Here is a 21273-nt window from a genome sequence, read left to right on the forward strand (position 1 = left end):
TCTTCTTAACTATATAGAATATTATCTTTTTAATTTATTGTCTGAAAGAATACCATTGGTTCAGATCTGTTATACCTTTAGCTATATTCCCGACAGTACTGGAAATAAAGAAATTTATTTTTTTAATATGAACATATGAACTAATGATTCCAGGAGTCCAACTTCTTTAGTCACCATTGAAAGCAATCAGCACTACCTTCCTGCTCTTTATACTGTGGTTCCTAAGGCTCTTTTCTCTGAGGGTCTGTTTGGTATCTTTCTTCCCAGGGGAGCAAATTCCAGCTCACTCAGGCTTTTCCACAGTGAAAGGGGGAAAGAGACCACACTTTGTTCAGTTGTTCAGTGTAGGATTTAAAAGGACAGATATCTTTCCAACAGTTTGAGGGCCCCTGTAAATTTTAGGATGCGAAAATTTAAATGGGTACAGAACTGTTTTCACAAAAGTTTACATTTCAATACTGGTTTTACTATTTGAAAGGTTCACATCTCACACACTATTTAGAAGAACTGTTTTTATCATGGCATCAGTTTGCTCCTGTAATTATAAAAACAGTGACTCCACATAGATCCATCATAAGCAGTGGGATGCTTTGGGACCCAAAGTCCAATATAGTACAAATAACAAGCTTTATTCCTTATTTGCAGACAGAGTGCAGCCAGGACGGCCTCACCATGGCTCAGATATGGAGTGAAAAGTTGGCAGACACACCAAGGGTTTTTCTATTTATTGTTTTATGACAAACCATGGCACTGAAGATGGTTTTTGAAAACCACTCTCTGTTCATTTTCATCAACAAACATGGGATCACGTGACACTGACACACCCAGTGTGATCATCGCATCAGGGGAGTAGTCAAACACTGGGAACTTCCAAAGTCCATTCAGTTCTCAGGTTGCCTTCAGGAGATAAGCACCCTCGCTCTAGCATATCTGTGGTTTTTAGAGTTCGGTAGGTTCTCTCAAAGAAGGGGCTGGGCTGGAACAAGCCATTGAAAGGGAAGTAGACTGTGAGGACAGTCAGTGCTACTCCTATCTGAGGGTGGCTAAAAGGCCGAGTGCTCCTAAAATTTCTTCTCCGGTGATCCACCTCCAGTGAGTCCATTTCCCATCTTTCCCTAAGCCTAAAGTTCCCAAGCATTATTCTTTGCGGCAAGACAATGAAAGTAGGGCCAATCATATCCCAAAGATACGATATCTAAGTTAAAAAGATAGGAGGGGACAAGGGGCATTTAATCTATCTGTTCATTTATCTGTTCTGTTCTTCAAGGTGGCACCAGCGAATAAGAGATAGAAGAGAGTTTAGTGGGGAAGGGAGAAGCCCTGGTTGGCCTGGAGGCAAATGCCGGAGCTGGGCCTAGGCAATGGTTAAAATGAGCAGAAGATAAATTTAAAGAATGGCCTCTTCAGTAAAGTCATTTCCTTTTCCAAAGGTTCTGGGTAACTGGCCATCCATCCACTATGCTGAGTAGCCTCCCCCAGGCTTGACTGAACCAACCCTAACGACATCAGTTCAAGCAGGGTGTATAGTGAGACGCAAACGGCTCTATCGCACTAGCCACAGCCCCTCTTCCACATGCCCCACCTTCTCCAGGGTCCACACTTCTGCAAAACTTCTCCTATCAATGCAAATCTTATCTTTCAAAAGTCCTGGGCAAGTGATAACATAACAGCCCTGTCAAGTAAGCCCTGTCTTACTTGACAACATCAAATGAATAACATGACCACGTAAGATAAAGAACAAATCTCTAGTCTCACTGGAAGTCACATTTTGATTTTTTTTTTCCCTTTCGCATATTCCTCTCTGAACTATTTCTTTCCACTAGTGCTTAATTTGATTTTGCAAGATAAGGAGAAAAGAGAGCGCCAAACAATTCTACTGCAGTTTTGTGTAATCAGGGGATGGACTATTCTGATTTGGCCCAGTCTCTTTTTCCTTCCCAGACCCCAACAAGAGGCAATTTTGCCTCTATCCCATCTTTAATGGTGCCCGGGTTGGTGGGAAAATCTTGGGTTAGAGGCCCTCTGATGAAAGTCCAGAATTTCCAAGGGCATAGGCATCAGCTTTTTTTTTTTTTTTTGCTGTACGCGGGCCTCTCACTGTCGTGGCCTCTCCCATTGTGGAGCACTGGCTCCGGATGCGCAGGCTCAGCGGCCATGGCTCACGGGCCCAGCCGCTCCGCGGCACGTGGGATCCTCCCTGACCGGGGCACGAACCCGTGTCCCCTGCATCGGCAGGCCGACTCCCAACCACTGTGCCACCAGGGAAGCCCTAGGCAGCAGCTTTTAATTCAATTAAGCAGATACGTTCTGAGTAACACAAAGCACAGTCCTAGTTACTACAGAGGGAAAAAGGACAAACTTGAGAAGCCTATAATCAAGCATTTTGCAGCCCTTTCCCTTAAAAAAGCTTAATACCTATTGACCCCATAAAAAGCCTACAATTACCTTAGTTGCAACTCAAAGATTTAGAGCCAAGGAGTCAACTGGCGTGAGCTTTTAAAGTGATTTACAGTGGATCGGGCTGTGGCCCCTGAGTACCACGCAGAACAGTATGCTGGCCACTGGGAGTGTAAATTTAAAATCCTGACTACTGAGGAAATTTGCTTTTTAAATGCTTTCCTCTTATCTTTCAGGTACTATTAAATTAATAGGATTTCCAGTGTGGACTGCAGGTCTGGATTGGGAGATTTAAAGAAGGTGAGAAAGCAGTTCCTGGAAACTAAATGGCCCAAGGCAAACTGTGGAGTAAACACTGTGCTCTGGGCTGTCCCCCTGTCATCACGCCTCTCCCAGCTCAGGGTCTCCGGTTAGGTTCCCTGTCCCACACGGGCTCTCAGCGAGCTGGCGCAAGCTGCCTTCAATTGTTAACCCTATTTGGCTGTGTCGCCCTGATCTTCCGTTTGTTTCTCTACCTTTAAATGAACACGGTTTACTTTCCGTAGTCAAATAGACTATGGAGAGGTCATTTGCTTTTGTTTTGCTGTGCCCTGATCTTTTCATTTAAAGAACACGTAGACTCAGCTTTACTATGACCTATATACTCCGTGGCCCTGCCCTATGGAAGACAGCGGCCCTCCTTACTAGAATTCAAGAACGAAACAGCAAAGGGAAAATCCCCTGACTGTGAATGTACTGGGACAGCAGAACAAGGTGGACAATTCCTGTCATTCTAAATCAGAAAAATAAACCATAACTCAGAATGCTTTCCCAAGGTGAAACTTCCCCAGTGTCTATGTCAGCCTGGCCACTGCTGGCCGATGGGCAGGACTGGCTTCAGGGAGGAGAACGCACCCGAGCGGGAGGCACAGGGCCTGCGCCTGTGCCTGTGATTACTGGACAGAAATGTGTAACATTTCTGTCCAGTAATCGCACACCTTTCCTGCGGGGGTTCATTTGAAAATAAACGACAGCATAAGAAGGCTTTCAGGGGCTGGGACAGTGTCTTCTGAATGTTCTGTGGCTCTTACTACCCTAGGAAGCTGCTGCAGATATCATACTCAGAGTCAGACCCTACCTGTGAAAACTGCGGTACAGAGATGTGACCCAGGTCACAGTGCAAGTTGATGGCAGAATTGGGACCAGAATTCAGGCACAGTTATATTTTGTTTTAATATAATTCCAAGTTGCTTTCTCAGTTTCCTATCAGGGAAGAATTTTGCTTCTTGGAAAACGTGACCCAATCACCATTATAACCCACTCTGGGTTTCCTAAACAGTGGTCATCAATGTGCCTGCAGATGTTTGAGAATGCATTGGGGTAGGCCTGGCTGCTCAGAGCCTCCAAGAAGATAAAATTCATACACACAATAAAAGGACAGAGCTTCCAGTTCCCAGGAATAATCAGGACAGTGCTGCAAGGAAAGAAAAGTGATGTAATATCTGAAATGTATTTTTATACCCCAGGGAGAACTTCTAAGAGGTAATTTGAGTAGTTCTGAATGATACAATAATGGGATTAACTACCTTTTCCAGACCTAGGTCAGGCCCTTCCCAGAGAAAAGCAGAGCTGTGTGAAGGCATATAGATGTGGCCAGTTATTTTGATGCCAAGAAAAGACATGGATCCTGAAAGAGCGTGGTGGGACGAGGGAGGTCAGAGTTCATTTGTTCAAGTTAAGATGACCTGTACCTTTTTACACTATTCTCAAAAATTTTATTAGGAGAACTTGAAGGAGTTTTTCCCTTTTCAAAATGTTTACTTACCTTATCTGAAAACACTTCCTTTCCTCTGTTTCAGACTCAGCCTGTGGTAGGTACCAGCCAACAGCTGAGTGGTACTCCGCGTGTGTGTGTGTGTCTGTGTGTAACATGGTAAGTCATTTACTCAAAGGGAAAACAACAACAACAAACCCAGCCACCCCAAATGAAGACAGTAGAAGAGAACTAACTGATTTGTCTGTTGTCTTTCCTGTCAAGATCGCCCTCGCCTTTGCTTTCGTCAGCGGGAAGGACTTTATGTACGAGTCATACAAATGTTTTGCCAGGGCCCGGAGATCAGCAGACTCTGGGTTCAGCTGGTCGATATCACTGGAGATCTCCGCCAACAGCTTCTCCTTCTCGGCCTGTGGCATCCGCCCAAACCTGATGGCTACAGAGGAAGAGAAACGGCAGGATGAATGACTGCGTTATTGTATATATATACATCACAACTTCTTTTATCCTTTCATTCATCAATGGACACTTAGGTTGTTTCCATTTCTTGGCTATTGTAAATAATGCTGTAATGAACATGGTGGGGGGCGAATGAATTAAGTTGAGTCTTATTAAAAATGTTTTTGTCCTTTAACATCTAAGGGGTGAACTTGCAGTCCTATCAGGCTTTTGACAACGAGTAAGGCTTCGTCTCATGGTCAGTTTTCCACGTTTAACATGCTGATTTTGTAATGGTTGTAGCCTGTAAATGAGACTTATACAACACTATTGCTTTTCATACGACTGTTGCCAATAACTTACGTTTTTCCACCTCTCTTCCTTGAGGAAAAAAAATGTACGCATTTAGAGGTTTTGCAGGATTGGGCAACCTAATAACTATCACTTTATTTTCCAGCTCCTTTAAAGTAAAACAAGGAGCAGCCTTATCACCATTATTAAGTAATTTTTAAGTTGGGGTAACATTTTTCAAACTATGTGTAAAGAGTATTTAAACACTTGCCTAGGTTTCTTTCCAAGGTCGAGATGAGCAAGACACGACAGCCTCATCTCCTGACCCTGAAGTTTTACTTGACAACATTTAATTCATTCACTGAACACCTGTTTGATGGAAGACACTGGCTTGACAGACTGGACTGGGAGATGCAAGGATGAAAGGGACGCGTCTAGGAGATCCCAGATATAAAAGAGCCTAAATATACACGGATTATTCTCTCCCTCATGTACCGCTCTTTACGAGCTCCTTCCTTTCCACCTAAGCCGAGTTTAAGCTTCCGACCCTGGCATGATCTCCCCCTCATGCTCTTTCCTCCACCACTGGACTTACTGAAAGAGTCGTCTTCCCCTTTCTGTCTTACTATTTACTTCCCAACCCACTGCAATCTAGTTTTCCTCATTTAAATTCACCAAAACATCGCTCTTAAAAGGATCCAGGGGCTTCCCTGGTGGCGCAGTGGTTGGGGGTCGGCCTGCGATGCAGGGGACACGGGTTCACGCCCTGGTCCAGGAAGATCCCACATGCCGCCGAGTGGCTGGGACCATAAGCCATGGCCACTGAGCCTGCGCGTCCGGAGCCGCACCAAAAAAAAAAAAAAAAAAAGAAAAAGGGATCCAAAGCTTTCCTCACAGTCAGATCTAGGGGCCTCTTCTAAGTGCTCATTCTGCTTGAGCTTCCCAGCTTCCTCCCAGCCGTTAATACTGTTGACCTTCTCCACCCTCTTATTTCAAATTTTTCTCACACTGGTTTGTGCTTTTCTGGCTCTCCTATCTTTCTGCCTGCTATATTCCAGACGTCTTTGACAGTGCCTCTTCCTTCACTTATATTCTGCTATTCCTAGTTTGATCTTCTCTCTAACTCAGAAAACGTGCTAATGACTCCTGCCCTCTCTTCCCTGAGATTTGGACCCCTATTTTTCACTTCTTACTGTGTTCCTTTGCACATGGATGCTGGATATTCCACAAATACCTCAAATGCAACATAAAATCAAACTTTTCATTTTCCCCTCCAAACTGTCTCCTCTTACTGTGTTCCTTTCTTGATTAATTCACTCTATCACCCAAACTAGACACCTCAAATAATCTCTGACAACCCCTCTCTCCTCGGACACTTGTATTCATTGGTCACTGCTGAGAGATTTCTCTCAATGCCATTTCTTCTCACGGTTCCCAATGTTTTAGATCACAATATTGCACTGGTCTCCTGATGGTTCTCCCCGATTTTTCCCTCTCTAACTTCTCCTTTTGAGCTGTCAGTAGTTTGGTTTTTGATAATACAGGTCTGATCACTCCCTCGCTTTATAAGAATGTGGTGCTACAGGAAAGGTAAGAAACACACAGAAGAGGAAGAATGGGGAATTAGAAGTCGGATGGAAAAGAAGGCTTTTGAACTGGGCCTTCAGCACCACATAGGATTTTGACAGGGGACAGAAGGACACAATATTCAGAGCCCCAGACGCATTCTACCACAGGGCACTCTGCAGGAACAGCAAAGTACGCAGTTTGTCTGAAATGTAAGTGGAAAGGGCAGCAAAGGGAAAAGGAGGTGAAGGCTAGATCATGGGCGGTAATGAATACCCTGCAGGTATAAGTACCACAGCTCCTTTAGGACTTTTTACTTTGTTATATTTTCTGAAAGGTAACGTGTTGCAGTTTAAATTTATTTGCCATTCAGTCTTTTCTTTTTTTGCAACATACATAGTGCTTCTGTTTACAAGGAAGGAGAGGACTACCTTATAAATGCTAAATGCCACAAAAATCTGTGAAACCATTTTGCTAGCATTTTATGAAGCTGCTAAAAAATTATTTTGAAAGTTGTCGCTTTTTTTTCAATAAAAGAAAAAAATCCATCATTTATATAATAGGATATCCTAATCAGTAAAGCTAAGGTTTCACTAACTTTTTATATTTATAAAAATTATTATTTTTGTCCAAACTGAATGGTATGGGGAAACCTAGCTGAATGACTCATAAGTAATATAAGTCAACTCTTCTTTACTTCAGATTTTTAAAAAAATGCACAGCCTAAACTTATTATTTTATTATTTAGTTCATACAAAAAGCAGCTCTTGAATATTAAATATTCTCTAGTCAAAATTCTTAAAGACTGGGCTTCCCTGGTGGTGCAGTGGTTGAGAGTCCGCCTGCCGACGCAGGGGACGTGGGTTCGTGCCCCGGTCCGGGAAGATCCCACATGATGCGGAGCGGCTAGGCCCGTGAGCCACGGCCGCTGAGCCTGCGCATCCGGAGCCCGTGCTCCGCAACGGGAGAGGCCACAACAGTGAAGAGGCCCACATAACGCAAAAAAAAAAAAAAAAAAAAAAAAAAAATTCTTAATGACTAAATTATTCTATTAAAAATAAAGAGGACACATTTAAAAAATATGATTAATGTCAGGGATCTTGACAGCAGGACTTCAAAACACAAATTGTACTTTGAAAAACTATAAAAATGTGTATGAGTATCCATTTGACTGAAGAAGCAACATTAATATACAAGAGTATTTTTATTAAGATTCTACAGATACCAGCATCACTATTTCAAAGTGTAAAACAAGTAGTAGCTGATACAATGATCACTTAGGAATTTGGTTCTTTATTTCTGCTTTACTTTCGCTTAGAGCTTTCCTCTATAGGTGGTGCCTAGACAGGGCATTGAGCTGATTGTGTTCGGGACAACGCAGGAAGACTTCGGAGCCGTCAGTAGGATTGAACCATGGTCTAGAAATGATGGATTGTTAAATACCAAAATAAGTGGAACTTCGTTTATCTTGATCATTATAGAAAAACAAAAACTTTCTTCCCAAAACATATCAATCCAACACCTGGGTGCTTCTTCTACCTAATGCTGGATATTTGAGAAACAACTATGTATCCAAATGGGAGAATTCTGAAATCATGTCCTTCTACGATGTTTAGACTACATGTCACAGTCAAAATGAAAGTTCCATCTGAAGATGGAACCATATACCATGAACCACTAATCAAATATACCATTTATACTTTCCCTACCCCAGACTGCCCTGGATTTGTACTCTGGGGTTACATCATTATGAGATCATCAAACGTACTGACTTAAATTGCTGAGGAATTGATCAGAACATATGGGAGACCTGATTCAGGCATATGAAAAACATATAGGTGGAAACTTTTAAATTCAGGTAAATGACAGATATCTAGATATTTGGAAGACTGTGGCACTGTCTGTAAGACATGGACTAGCTGGTTGAAAAGTGAGGTAGGTTGTTTGATTTACATAGAATCACAGAATTTTCAAAGTTGAAAGGACGTAGCAATCACTGATTTTTTAAAAATTAATTTATTACTTTTTATTTTTGGTTGTACTGGGTCTTTGCTGCTGTGCCCGGGCTTTCTCTAGTTGTGGCGAGTGGGGGCTGCTCTTCGTTGTGGTGCGTAGGCTTCTCATTGCGGTGGCTTCTCTTGTTGTGGAGCAAGGGCTCTAGGTGCATGGGCTTCAGTAGTTGTGGCACACAGGCTCAGTAGCTGTGGCTTGTAGGCTCTAGAGCGCAGGCTCAGTAGTTGTGGTGCACGGGATTCGCTGCTCTGCGGCATATGGGATCTTCCCGGACCAGGGCTCGAACCTGTGTCGCCTGCATCATTGGCAGGCGGGTTCTTAACCACTGTGCCACCAGGGAAGCCCGCAATCATTGATTTTAGTGATTTTCCAACAATAGTTCCCAGAGTCCCTAGAGATCCTTGAAGGTGACTTCAAAGTCTCCTTCAAAGGTGGGAGCCGATGGCTAACCGGGAAGCTAAATGCACTGAAGGGACTGAACAGAGAGACCAAAGAGCAGAAGGAAAAGTAACACAGAATGGAGAGAATTCACTTTGGGGGATGTTTATTTCTTCTCGTGTGTACTGTGAATAGCAAGGAGCTGATCTTGGGGGCTTCCCTTGTGGCACAGTGGTTAAGAACCCACCTGCCAATGCAGGGGACACAGGTTCGAGTCCAGGACTGGGAAGACCCCACATGCCGCGGGGCAGCTAAGCTCGTGCGTGACAACTACTGAAGCCCGCGCTCCTAGAGCCTGCGAGCCACAACTACTGAAGCCCGTGTGCCACAACTACTGAGCCTGCGCTCCTAGAGCCCGTGCTCTGCAACAAGAGAGGTCACTGCAATGAGAAGTCCGTGCACGGCAATGAAGAGTAGCCCCTGCTCGCTGCAACTAGAGAAAGCCCGAGCACAGCAACGGAACACCCAATACAGTCAAAAATAAAATAAATATTTATATAAAATATTAATATAAAATAAAATAAAAATAAATTTTAAAAAAGAAAATACCAAAAAAAGTATTAAAAGAAAAAAAAAGGAGCTGATCTGGGTATAATCCTAGAAACCTCTTTTGATAAGTTGGTCAGTTATTACATTGAGGTCCATTCACACAAACTACTAAGAAAAAGACTTTCTATAAGAACGGAAACCTCATTACTGTTGGCCTCACAATGGCCAGAGCAAGGAATTTTAAGTAGTTACTACAATATCCTAGAAAACTTTGTATCTGGAAATGTTTCCTTCATCAGGATAATAGACAAAACTAATCAAAACCTACTTGTTGAGGTCCCCTTCATGTGTATAGATCAAATGGATGTTTTCTTTTCTGTGCAACCCATTCCCATCAAAACCCATGAAAAGGGATTTTCTTAGTCATGTTTGCAATCCTGTAAATGCTGAACTGCATGTGTTTGATGCCATGACATTTAATTTCTTTTTCTTTCTTTCTTTCTTTCTTTCTTTCTTTCTTTCTTTCTTTCTTTCTTTCTTTCTTTCTTTCTTTCTTTCTATCTTTCTTTCTTTCTTTCTCTCTCTCTCTCTCTCTCCCTCCCTCCCTCCCTTCCTCCCTCCCTCTCTCTCCCTCTCTCTCTCTCTCTCTCTCCCGGCCCCCGACCTTTCTTTCTTTCTTTTTGCCTGTGCATGAACTAACCAAACACTCTACCAAGACTGCTCCTCTATCTGAATAGAGTAAGCTAATTGTCATAACAAGTCAAAAGATGACCTTATTATCAAGTTCATGATGCTTTCTTTGACTTTTCTGGAAAGATAAAATTATACCATCAATACTATATAGGTTGGACTTTAAATATTATTTGCTTATAAATAATAAGAAATAGGAGATATATTTTATGTGAATGTGTGCAAGCACTAGGAAATATATTTTTCTTCAATATGAAAAGTGACAATTTTTAAAGGACAAAAAAATAAATAGCATTAAAAGCAAAACTGGTCTCCTTTCCTAGGCAGTCTTAGTAATAATGACCTTAAAGTCAAGGATTTCTTCATAAAGATAAAATAAGTTTATTGCGGGCTTCCCTGGTGGCACAGTGCTTAAGAATCTTCCTGCCAATGCAAGGGACATGGGTTTGAGCCCTGGTCCAGGAAAATCCCACATGCTGTGGAGCAACTAAACCCGTGTGCCACAACTACTGAGCCTGTGCTCTAGAACCCGTGAGCCACAACTACTGAGCCCGCATGCCACAACTATTGAAACCGCGTGCCTAGAGCCCGTGCTCTGCAACGGGAGAAGCTACTGCAATGAGAAGTCCGTGCACCACAACAAAGAGTAGCCCCTGCTTGCCACAACTAGAGAAGGCCTGCGTGCAGCAACGAAGACCCAACGCAGCCCAAAAAAAAAAAAAAAAAAAAGTTTATTGCAACTTGATTGCATCACCTAAAATATAACCCTTGAATTGAAAATTGGTAAAAACGCTTATGTTTTATGAAGTCTGAAATAAAGAGGAAACTGATGGAATTAAACCAGCAAATTATCTTGCAATTAATGACTGCAGTTGTATACACAGCAGATATAATCAACTGTTGAGGAAAGTTGGACCAAATTTCCATCCTGTCTAGTATAGCTGATGGATCTATTCAAAATATATTCTTACCTTTAGAGGAAATGACCCCATATTATGATACAAATATAATTTTTTAAACTATTTTTAAAGGGTAGAAGATCAGTTCAATTAGTGATTCCCAAATATCTTGATTTCTGCTATAAAAACCAAACATCTGCACGATGGAACAAAAATTTAATTTTCACAGATGCTTTGGAGTCCTTATAGATGAAGACTGACTTCAAATATTATATCTTCTTACCAGATTAGTTTTGAGAGAGGAAAAGGTAAAAGAAAAAAAAAAACAGGGTATATGATGACATGAGACTTTGGATTTAATTTGATTACTCTGGCATTTTATATCTCTTGAACCCATAATTATTTTGGAAAGAACTGATTAATTCTTGACAAATATAATACTACCAAATTACATCAAAATTATTTTTTGTGAGCCAGTCAACCAATGAGAGCCAAATTAAGAACTGTTTCTTCAAACAGCGCTGTCTTCCATGATGTTACTGAGTTAGTGCTACAGTTCATGAAAACATGGGTCTCCTACAGTCCTTCCCTCGTCGACATTCCAAATCATAAGCCTGACTTTAGACACAGGTTTAAAAAGTAGAAAGTTTTACTCTCTTATGTTACTATGGATACTGAAGCTTTGTGGAACTTTAAAATATTTGCTTAATCCACAAATTGTATGCTGCATAAAGTCAAGGATAGTGTTCTACTCATTTTTGCATAGTAAAGAGAAAAAAGGACACATATCTAAATTCTGATACACCACTTAAGTTCCGTATCCAGAAATCAGAATTTTCCTACATTAAAAGTAGAAACTACTATATATAAAATAGATAACTAATAAGAACCTGCTGTATAGCACAGGGAACTCTACTCAATACTCTGTAATGGCCTAAATGGGAAAAGAATCTAAAAAAAAAAAAAAAAAAAGAGTGGATATATGTACATGTATAACTGATTCACTTTGCTGTCTACCTGAAACTAACACAAATTTGTAAATCAACTCTACCCCCCAAAATTTAAAAAAAATAAAGTAGAAACTACTGATATATATAAGTAAAGTATAATCTGTTTTTAATACTATTAAAGCAACACAGAAAATTAACCGCAACTATCATTACATTTGTTTCAGAATACTACAGTTATATCCATTATCTCCCAGATTTCCCAGTCTTTACTCCCATCATGGCAGATGCTCAACTGTAAGAGAGAAGGATTCACATTTAAAGCTGAAAAATTCTGACCTAATTGAGAAACGTTTTAGCAGCATGCAGTATTCTGAAATCTGGCAATCGGTGGAAAAACTGTACACGTTTTCAGCAACGGCCCTCACGTCTACTGATCTGGCAGCCATAATGAGAATAGTAAAGTATGTGGCACTCAGGGTTCACTTACCATTATGAGACATCCCCACAGCAAGGCACTTCTGAAAACGACAGTACTGACATTTATTTCTACTTTTTTTGTGGATCCGACAGTTAAGATCACACCTATCATAAATAAGCTTCAATCTGATTGTCCTCCGGAAGAAACCCTGCAAAGGGATATGGAAAAAAAGGAAGCAAATTTTGAGTGTTTGTGACAATGGCTAAAGGTACACTAGCCTGGGTATCAGAGGCTAAGGTAGGTTCTTGACACATTCTGTCACTGGTGACTTTAGATAAATCACTTCATCTCTCTCAGTTTTCTCTGCTATAATATAAAGAACCAGAGGATCTCCAGTATCCTTTTTTTAGCTCTTAGACAGTGACCACAACCCACTGATGTCATTGAATGCATCTTGGCTCTACATCTGGATTTCAGCAAGCTCTAAGAAGTGCTCTGGCTTTAATGTAATGCAAATAAAACACCATGTAATCAGTTCAGTCTCTCTGTAAATCATTCCAACAGCATGCCCCAGCCTTATAATTGTGCTAAGCAGTTTGGCAAAGTTATAGTCATTTCATTCTAAAACATGAGCAGGGCCAATAAAAATCCACATGTGGATAATTTTTTGGAATTCTCTATGTTGCATAATTTCCTACAGAATTGGTTTCATTTATTTATGCATTTGAAAGAGTGCTCCATAATCGTTGTAGCCTACAAACAAGAAGAGATAACAGAAAATAACATGAGAAGTAATACATAAATCCTCAGAAAATTGACAGCTATCTCAAAATAGCAAATATGTCCATTGGAGGCTAACTGAATTCTATTACATTTACATATTTTTGAAAGACCAGAAAAAAAATTCTAATGAGAAACATTTTCTTACTCCATTTTTTTGTTATTGTTCAGAATATTCCTACTCATTTCTATTGTGCTCATCTTCATGAAACTCACTTCTTAATTCTTTCAAATTTATCTGGCCCTGTTTGACACAAAAAGCAATGAATTAGGACTGACTCTACCACTGACATGCATTTGGACTTTCTCCAGATTTCTACCTTGAACTCTAGACAAGTATGTTCAGCTGCTTACTTGACATCTTCACTTGGAAATCTAAAACCATCTCTAACCCAGCAGGTCCAACTGTGAAGTCCTAATCATACCCTGCAAGCTTATTTCACTGCAGCTCTCTCTATCTCAGCTGATACAACTCCAACCTTGAAGTCACTCTCAACTTCTTTCTCTCATGAAGAAAAGCTCTTGCTCTAAATACACAATTGCCTGTTTCCCTCACTGCATTCAAGTTGTGCTAACACCTCGACTTCTCAGCGAGGCTTATCTATCTTATTTCATACTGTGGCCTGTCCCTGTCCCCAACTCTCCTTGGCAGTTCTTGTTCTCCTTTACTCTGTTCTTCTTTTTTCCCAATAGCCTTTATGACTTCCTAACATACCATATAATTTACTTATTATATTTATGTTTATTTTCTGCTCTTCCCCTACTGTCCAACTAAAATTGTGAGCTCCCTGGGAGAAGGGATGGTCTCTTATGCCCCTAGATGTAACCCAAACGCCAACAACAGTGCTACATTAAAATATGTTGGTAAATATGTGTGTCATTTAACTTCCTTTCTAGGCCATCTCTGATATCTTGTGATTCTAAACTATGACTGAGATATTACAAGGCCACTGGCACACTCCTTTCCTTTCAGTTTTTGTTGCTATCTTATTAGAGGTAATAGTTACAAACATGTAGGAAATACATGTAACTATAAAACATAATAAGATAATTATCACACACGAGCCCCTTGTTCAACCCAAGATTTAAAATCATAACCAGCCACTTGCATGCACTTATGAGTTCTTCCCTTATCTAACTCCTGCCTCTGTGGCCTCTTGACAATATAATCGTTATCCCCAATTTTGAGTTTATCGTTTCCTTGACCTTTAAGAAAATATAGTTTTATCACACAATCTATAAAACTAAACAATACGTTGCTTAGGTATGCTAGTTTGCGGGCTTTATTAAGTAGTATCATACTATATACAGGTATTGCAAATATATTCCCCTCTCTATGACTTACGATCCTTGAAGTTTACTATTTCAGTCTTTTTTTTTTTTAACTTGTAAACCTTTTCATTTTGCTTTCATTCTTGAAAGATCACAGGGTACTCAGTTTTTCCTCTTAACACTCTGAATTCCACTGTCCCTGTGCTTTCATTGTTTCTGTTGAGATGTCTGTTGTCAATTGACTTTGGTTGCATTTATATATTCTCTTTGTTTTTCATATTCTGCAGTTTTACTGCAGTGCGTCTAGCCATGGATTTCTTTCATTTATCTTCTTGCACATGGTTTCTGCATCATGGTTTCACTTGTTCATCAGCTCTGGTACTCCAATTAGTTAAATGTTAGGATTTCTTTTCAATCCTTCAATATTTCCCAACTTCTCTTTTATATTTTTCATCTTCTTACCATTAATTACTCATTAATGTTCATCATGAAGGTAAACATCAGAACAGCCAAATAAGATGACAAAAAATATATAATGACAATGGCAAAAGTAAGTAAAAGCAAACTTTTCTCACCACAGTTCATCAGTAAGAAGAGTTCTGTACGTTTCTATTCATCACTAAAGAAGACATATTTTTAATATTCAAAGACCCTATGAATACTTAAAGAACTAAAAGAGGCTTCAAATTCTAGCAGATTCTGGGTAGGACATATTCTTTAAGACATTGTTGGTCTCATTCTTAGTAATTTCTTCGCATATATCTTTCAGTTCAGTAATCCTTTCTTCTCCTGTTTCTAGTATGTTATTTAACCCTTGTATTGAATTTTTATTTCAATGATTGTATTTTTCACTTTTAGAAGTTTCACCTGTTTTCAGAGCTGTTGGTCAGGTAGTCTATTATTGCTCACTCATTCATTGCTATGATTCTGCCCTCTATCTTTGAACAATTCATACACAGCTGTTGTACATTCTGTATCAGGCAATTCCAATATCTGCTTTCCTTGGGTAGGGGTGGAGAGGCCTAAGTCTGTTTTTTTGTTTATTTGTTCACTTCTGGTGAATGTCATCAAGTTGATTGCCTACTTAAGTGTTTGCTGACATTTCATTTTGAACTCATTTCTTGACCTTAAACTGTGAGAATCCTACAGGGTCTAAATTGGGAATTCTTTCCTCCAAAGAGAATTTAAAGATCCTTCTGTTGAAAACCAGGAGTGACACTGGCTTATGACTATTTCAGACTCTCTTGAGAATTGTGGCTCAACTCAGAAGCCCCAGACTCAGCTGCTCCTCACTGACAGCTCAGAATACTGACATAGGCATCTACCTGTAGGGCAATGCTGCACCTCAGTATTCCTATGGGCATCTATCATGAGGAAGCTCTGCCCTGCCCCTCCAAGTATGCCTGCAGCTACATCTCAAGACCTAGGATTTTTTGTTTGTTTGTTTTGCTATTAATGTTTTGGAGAGTTTTCCCTACCTTTTGTGAGATCACTGATATCTCAAATGGTATGTCCTGTGTAGGGTATGCTGGAAAGTTAAGCCTCTTTAATTCTCAAAGGGTTATAAGAAGGTTTAAATATTTAAAAGCCATTTTCCCCCCAATGATTCACACAAGGCTAAAGTACAGAACTGTTGTCACTGATAAATACTGGTGAGAAATTTTGTTTTGATTTTTGCCATTGTGACCATATATTTTTTATGATATCCTTGACTGCTTCTCTGATGTTCACTGTTAAAACCTAATATTAGTGGTTGAAAATGCTGCTTGGCTAGCTGACAGGTCCCAGAGTACTCACCTATTTGGCATGGTTGGAGAGGAAGGCTTTTTAATAAGAGAACTATGTTTTTTAAGCTTAACCCTTATAATGTAATTTTTTGTTTTGACTCCTATGATGTCTTTCAAAGTGTATCACATTCTTTTTATAATGATTCCAATGCTGAAGGATAATCATTCTGTATATCATTTACGTACTGACTATGCACCTAAAATCTTGAACTAAATATATACAGACTCCAGCACAATCCTGGAATTTACTTTTACCTTTCTTTTAAGACTAAGTTCATGATAACCAACCATTTTCTTGCAATTTGACTCTTTCAAGAAATCTAGAGAGGAAGATACAAGGCTCTCAGTGTTTCTTCTGTAAAATTATTTCTTGACTTGAAGAATGAAGCAGGCTTCTCAAAAGTTTCTTCATATTGCCAATAAAGAAACACTCTCTAACAACACTCTTTTATTGTGTCAGCGTCCATAAAATGATGTGCAATTCCAACAGCTCACAGTTCTGATTATCATGAAGTCTGTGAACTGGTGTGATGGAGATGCATCAGTCAGCATTTCAGAAAATGGTTTTGTGTATATTTTTATTATAAAGTCTTCATATTTGCTTGTGAGAACGTAATGCCTGTTTTTTGTTTTTTCTGCTTTAAAAAAAACTTCTCCAACCTATCCTTCATTGTTTTACAAGTAACAAAACTTCAGGTGTAATGAGACCTAAGAGCGGTATTGTTAAGTTTATAATGAGATTAAACGCCCTGTGTTGGACCTGCATTCAGCTTTATCATGAAATGGTATGGTCCATGGGGGCTGAATCAACGAGCTGCCACTGGCACATGGGAATATACTAAAAACTCTTTCTGAGGTAGGATACAAAAAATACATAGAAATACAAAAACAGGGCTTCCCCAGTGGCGCGGTGGTTGAGAGTCCACCTGCCAATGTGGGGGACATGGGTTCGTGCCCCGGTCCGGGAGGATCCCACATGCCGCGGAGCGGCTGGGCCCGTGAGCTATGGCCGCTGAGCCTGCGTGTCCGGAGCCTGTGCTCCGCAGCAGGAGAGGTCACAGCAGTGAGAGGCCCGTGTACCGCAAAAAAAACCCCAAAAAACAAAAAAACAAAACCAGATTATACTGTATTGTATGGTAGATTGTGCTTCCTTATGCCTTTAGCTAAGTCTATGGTTCTAAAATGATCTTTCACTAAAGGCATAAAAATATGATGAAAACCGACTAGAGAAAAAAATAAGTGTCCAAATTGTAAGCAATAAATGCCAGCTGTGAAAGCTGTAGAACTTATTAGTCTTTCAGTAGCTACAGGTTATACATTGCCTAAATCTGTAATGTTAACAACCAAATACTCCATCACTGTTTCCCTGTAATCCAAACCCAATCTTTTTATTCCTATCTGAATTTTGGCAAGGATCACCAACATAAACCTGTTCCACTGGCACTGTAAAGCTGTTTAAAAAGACCTACTGACAGTTATCTTAAGGATTATAACTATTTTTTGCAATCCATAAATTAGTTTTCAGGTTTGTGGTCAACTGTATTTTAATTATGGGTATAGCCCACATTCTACTGAAATGACAAATGTTAAATTGCCAAACCACCTTTCAGAACATACATACAGGTGAGTCTAATACATGTGTGAATTTCATTTTCACTGAGTATTGTTGATGAACTGAGGTGATATCTTTGATTACTGACAGCCACTGGTCTAATTTAGCTGCATTCAGAGTGTGGCAGCAATTTTGTTTAACTCCATAGTAGCAAAGAATGAGTCAGTATGTCTTCAGCTTCATTCCTTGTAACAGTGGTTCTCAAACTTTTTGGTCTCCATACCCCTTTACTCTATTTTTTGTTTTTTTTTTTTTGCGGTACGCGGGCCTCTCACTGTTGTAGCCTCTCCCGTTGCGGAGCACAGACTCCAGAAGCGCAGGCTCAGCAGCCATGGCTCACGGGCCCAGCCGCTCCGCAGCATGTGGGATCCTCCCGGACCGGGGCACGAACCCGTGTCCCCTGCATCGGCAGGCAGACTCTCAACCACTGCGCCACCAGGAAAGCCCACACCCCTTTACTCTTGTACAAACTGTTGAGGTTTCCAAAGAGCTTTTGTTTACGTGGGCTATACCTATTAGCATTGATCAGACTAGAAATAAAACCTGAGAAATTACTATGCACAAGAACACACAAGCCACATTCCATCAGGCATCAGAACTATGCTAACATTCCATGTCATGTAGTTTCTGGAACACTCCACTTACAGTCCTGAGAGAATGAAAAAGGTAAATAACAACTTATTATTATTATGAAAATAGCATCAACCTCATGGGTGTCTTGAAAGGGTCTTAGGGACCCCATTCCCAGATCACAATTTGAGAACTGATGACTTATACTTGGAGAAGCCAAATTACATTATTCCTCTAACGTTTTTCTTGTTCTTATCTTTAAAATGACCAGATGTCTATTTTCCCTTCCAAGGATAGCATAACCTTCCTTGCATTTTAGTCTAGGAAGTCTGTAATCCATATTTTGGATGGTTTCCAAGTTACTGCAGGTTACTATACTATACTGTTAATTTTTTTCTACTGCTTTTCTTTATTTGTTTATATCTGGTACGTGAAGGACGCCCCTAGATTCGTCAGGTCTTAAGTGTTCATTCTCCATTTTTGCCTTAGAACATTTCTGTTTGTAACTCGAGGGCACTTGGGTTTTCTCCTCCCTGTTTTCTTTTTGCTACTTTTCTTCTTTGCTTTCTTTTATCTTCTAAGTTTTTATGCCCTCAGAACTTAGCTACTTACAATATTTGTCTTTCAGTTTTTAGCTGTTCTCAGAAATGTTACAACTCTCTACAGGCAGAAGCAAGAAGAACAACAATCCTGCAGCCTGTGGAACAAAAACCACATTCACAGAAAGACAGACAAGATGAAAAGGCAGAGGGCTATGTACCAGATGAAGGAACAAGATAAAACCTCAGAAAAACAGCTAAGTGAAGTGGAGATAGGCAACCTTCCAGAAAAAGAATTCAGAATAATGATAGTGAAGATGATCCAGGACCTCAGAAAAGAATGGAGGCAAAGATCGAGAAGATGCAGGAAATGTTTAACAAAGACCTAGAAGAATTAAAGAACAAACAAACAGAGATGAACAATACAATAACTGAAATGAAAAATACACTAGAAGGAATCAATAGCAGAATAACTGAGGCAGAAGAACGGATAAGTGACCTGGAAGACAGAATGGTGGAATTCACTGCTGTGGAACAGAATAAAGAAAAAAGAATGAAAAGAAATGAAGATAGCCTAAGAGACCTCTGGGACAACATTAAACGCAACAACATTCGCATTATAGGGGTCCCAGAAGGAGAAGAGAGAGAGAAAGGACCAGAGAAAATATGTGAAGAGATTATAGTCGAAAACTTCCCTAACATGGGAAAGGAAATAGCCACCCAAGTCCAGGAAGCACAGAGAGTCCCATACAGGATAAACCCAAGGAGAAACACGCCGAGCCACATAGTAATAATATTGGCAAAAATTAAAGACAAAGAAAAATTACTGAAAGCAGCAAGGGAAAAACGACAAATAAAATACAAGGGAACTCCCACAAGGTTAACAGCTGATTTCTCAGCAGAAATGCTACAAGCCAGAAGGGAGTGGCATGAAAAACGTAAAGTGATGAAAGGAAAGAACCTACAATCAAGATTACTCTACCCGGCAAGGATCGCATTCCGATTCGATGGAGAAATCAAAAGCTTTACAGAGAAGCAAAAGCTAAGAGAATTCAGCACCACCAAACCAGCTCTACAACAAATGCTAAAGGAACTTCTCTAAGTGGGAAACACAAGAGAAGAAAAGGACCTACAAAAACAAACCCAAAACAATTAAGAAAATGGTCATAGGAACATACATATCAATAATTACCTTAAACATGAATGGATTAAATGCTCCAACCAAAAGACACAGGCTTGCTGAATGGATACAAAAACAAGAGACCCACTTCAGACCTAGGGATACATACAGGCTGAAAGTGAAGGGATGGAAAAACGTATTCCATGCAAATGGAAATCAAAAGAAAGCTGGAGCAGAAATACTCATATCAGATAAAATAGACTTGAAAATAAAGAATGTTACAAGAGACAAGGAAGGACACTACCTAATGACCAAGGGATCAATCCAAGAAGAAGATATAACAATTATAATATAGGAGCACCTCAATACATAAGGCAACTGCTAACAGCTATAAAAGAGGAAATCGACAGTAACACAATAGTGGGGGACTTTAACACCTCACTTACACCAATGGACGGATCATCCAAAATGAAAATAAATAAGGAAACAGAAGCTTTAAATGACACAATAGACCAGATAGATGTAATTGATATTTATAGGACATTCCAACCAGAAACAGCAGATTACACCTCTCAAGTGTGCACGAAACCTTCTCCAGGATAGATCACATCTTGGGTCACAAATCAAGCCTCAGTAAATTTAAGAAAATTGAAATCATATCAAGCATCCTTTCTGACCACAACGCTATGAGATTAGAAATGAATTACAGGGAAAAAAATGTAAAAAACACAAACACATGGAAGCTAAACAATACGTTACTAAATAACGAAGAGATCGCTGAAGAAATCAAAGAGGAAATCAAAAAATACCTAGAGACAAATGACAATGAAAACACGACGATCCGAAACCTATGGGATACAGCAAGGGCAGTTCTAAGAGGGAAGTTCATAGCTATACAAGCCTACCTCAAGAAACAAGAAAAATCTCAAATAAACAATCTAACCTTACACCTGAAGGAACTAGAGAAAGAAGAACAAACAGAACCCAAAGTTAGCAGAAGGAAAGAAACCATAAAGATCAGAGCAGAAACAAATGAAATAGAAACAAAGAAAACAATAGCAAAGATCAATAAAACTAACAGCTGGTTCTTTGAGAAGATAAGCAAAATTGATAAACCATTAGCCAGACTCATCAAGAAAAAGAGGGAGAGGACTCAAATCATTAAAATTAGATGTGAAAAAGAAGTCACAACAGACACCACAGAAATACAAAGCATCCTAATAGACTACTACAAGCAACTCTATGCCAATA

General features: G+C 39.8%; 1 protein-coding gene across 3 annotated transcripts in view; it reads right to left on the minus strand.

Moving 5' to 3' along the window:
- Positions 1-21273, minus strand: part of PPARG (peroxisome proliferator activated receptor gamma) — a 128863-nt gene that overhangs the window by 22017 nt on the left and 85573 nt on the right. For all 3 annotated transcript variants that reach the window (XM_060308089.2, XM_060308090.2, XM_030840914.3), the window contains 2 exons: positions 12412-12550; positions 4387-4586 (listed from right to left, as the gene is read on the minus strand). In XM_060308089.2, coding sequence (XP_060164072.1) covers positions 4387-4586; positions 12412-12550 — 339 coding nt within the window. The remainder of the gene's footprint in view (positions 1-4386; positions 4587-12411; positions 12551-21273) is intronic.

Source organism: Globicephala melas, chromosome 11 (genome assembly GCF_963455315.2).
Source record: "Globicephala melas chromosome 11, mGloMel1.2, whole genome shotgun sequence".
NCBI classification, from domain to species: Eukaryota; Metazoa; Chordata; class Mammalia; order Artiodactyla; family Delphinidae; genus Globicephala; species Globicephala melas.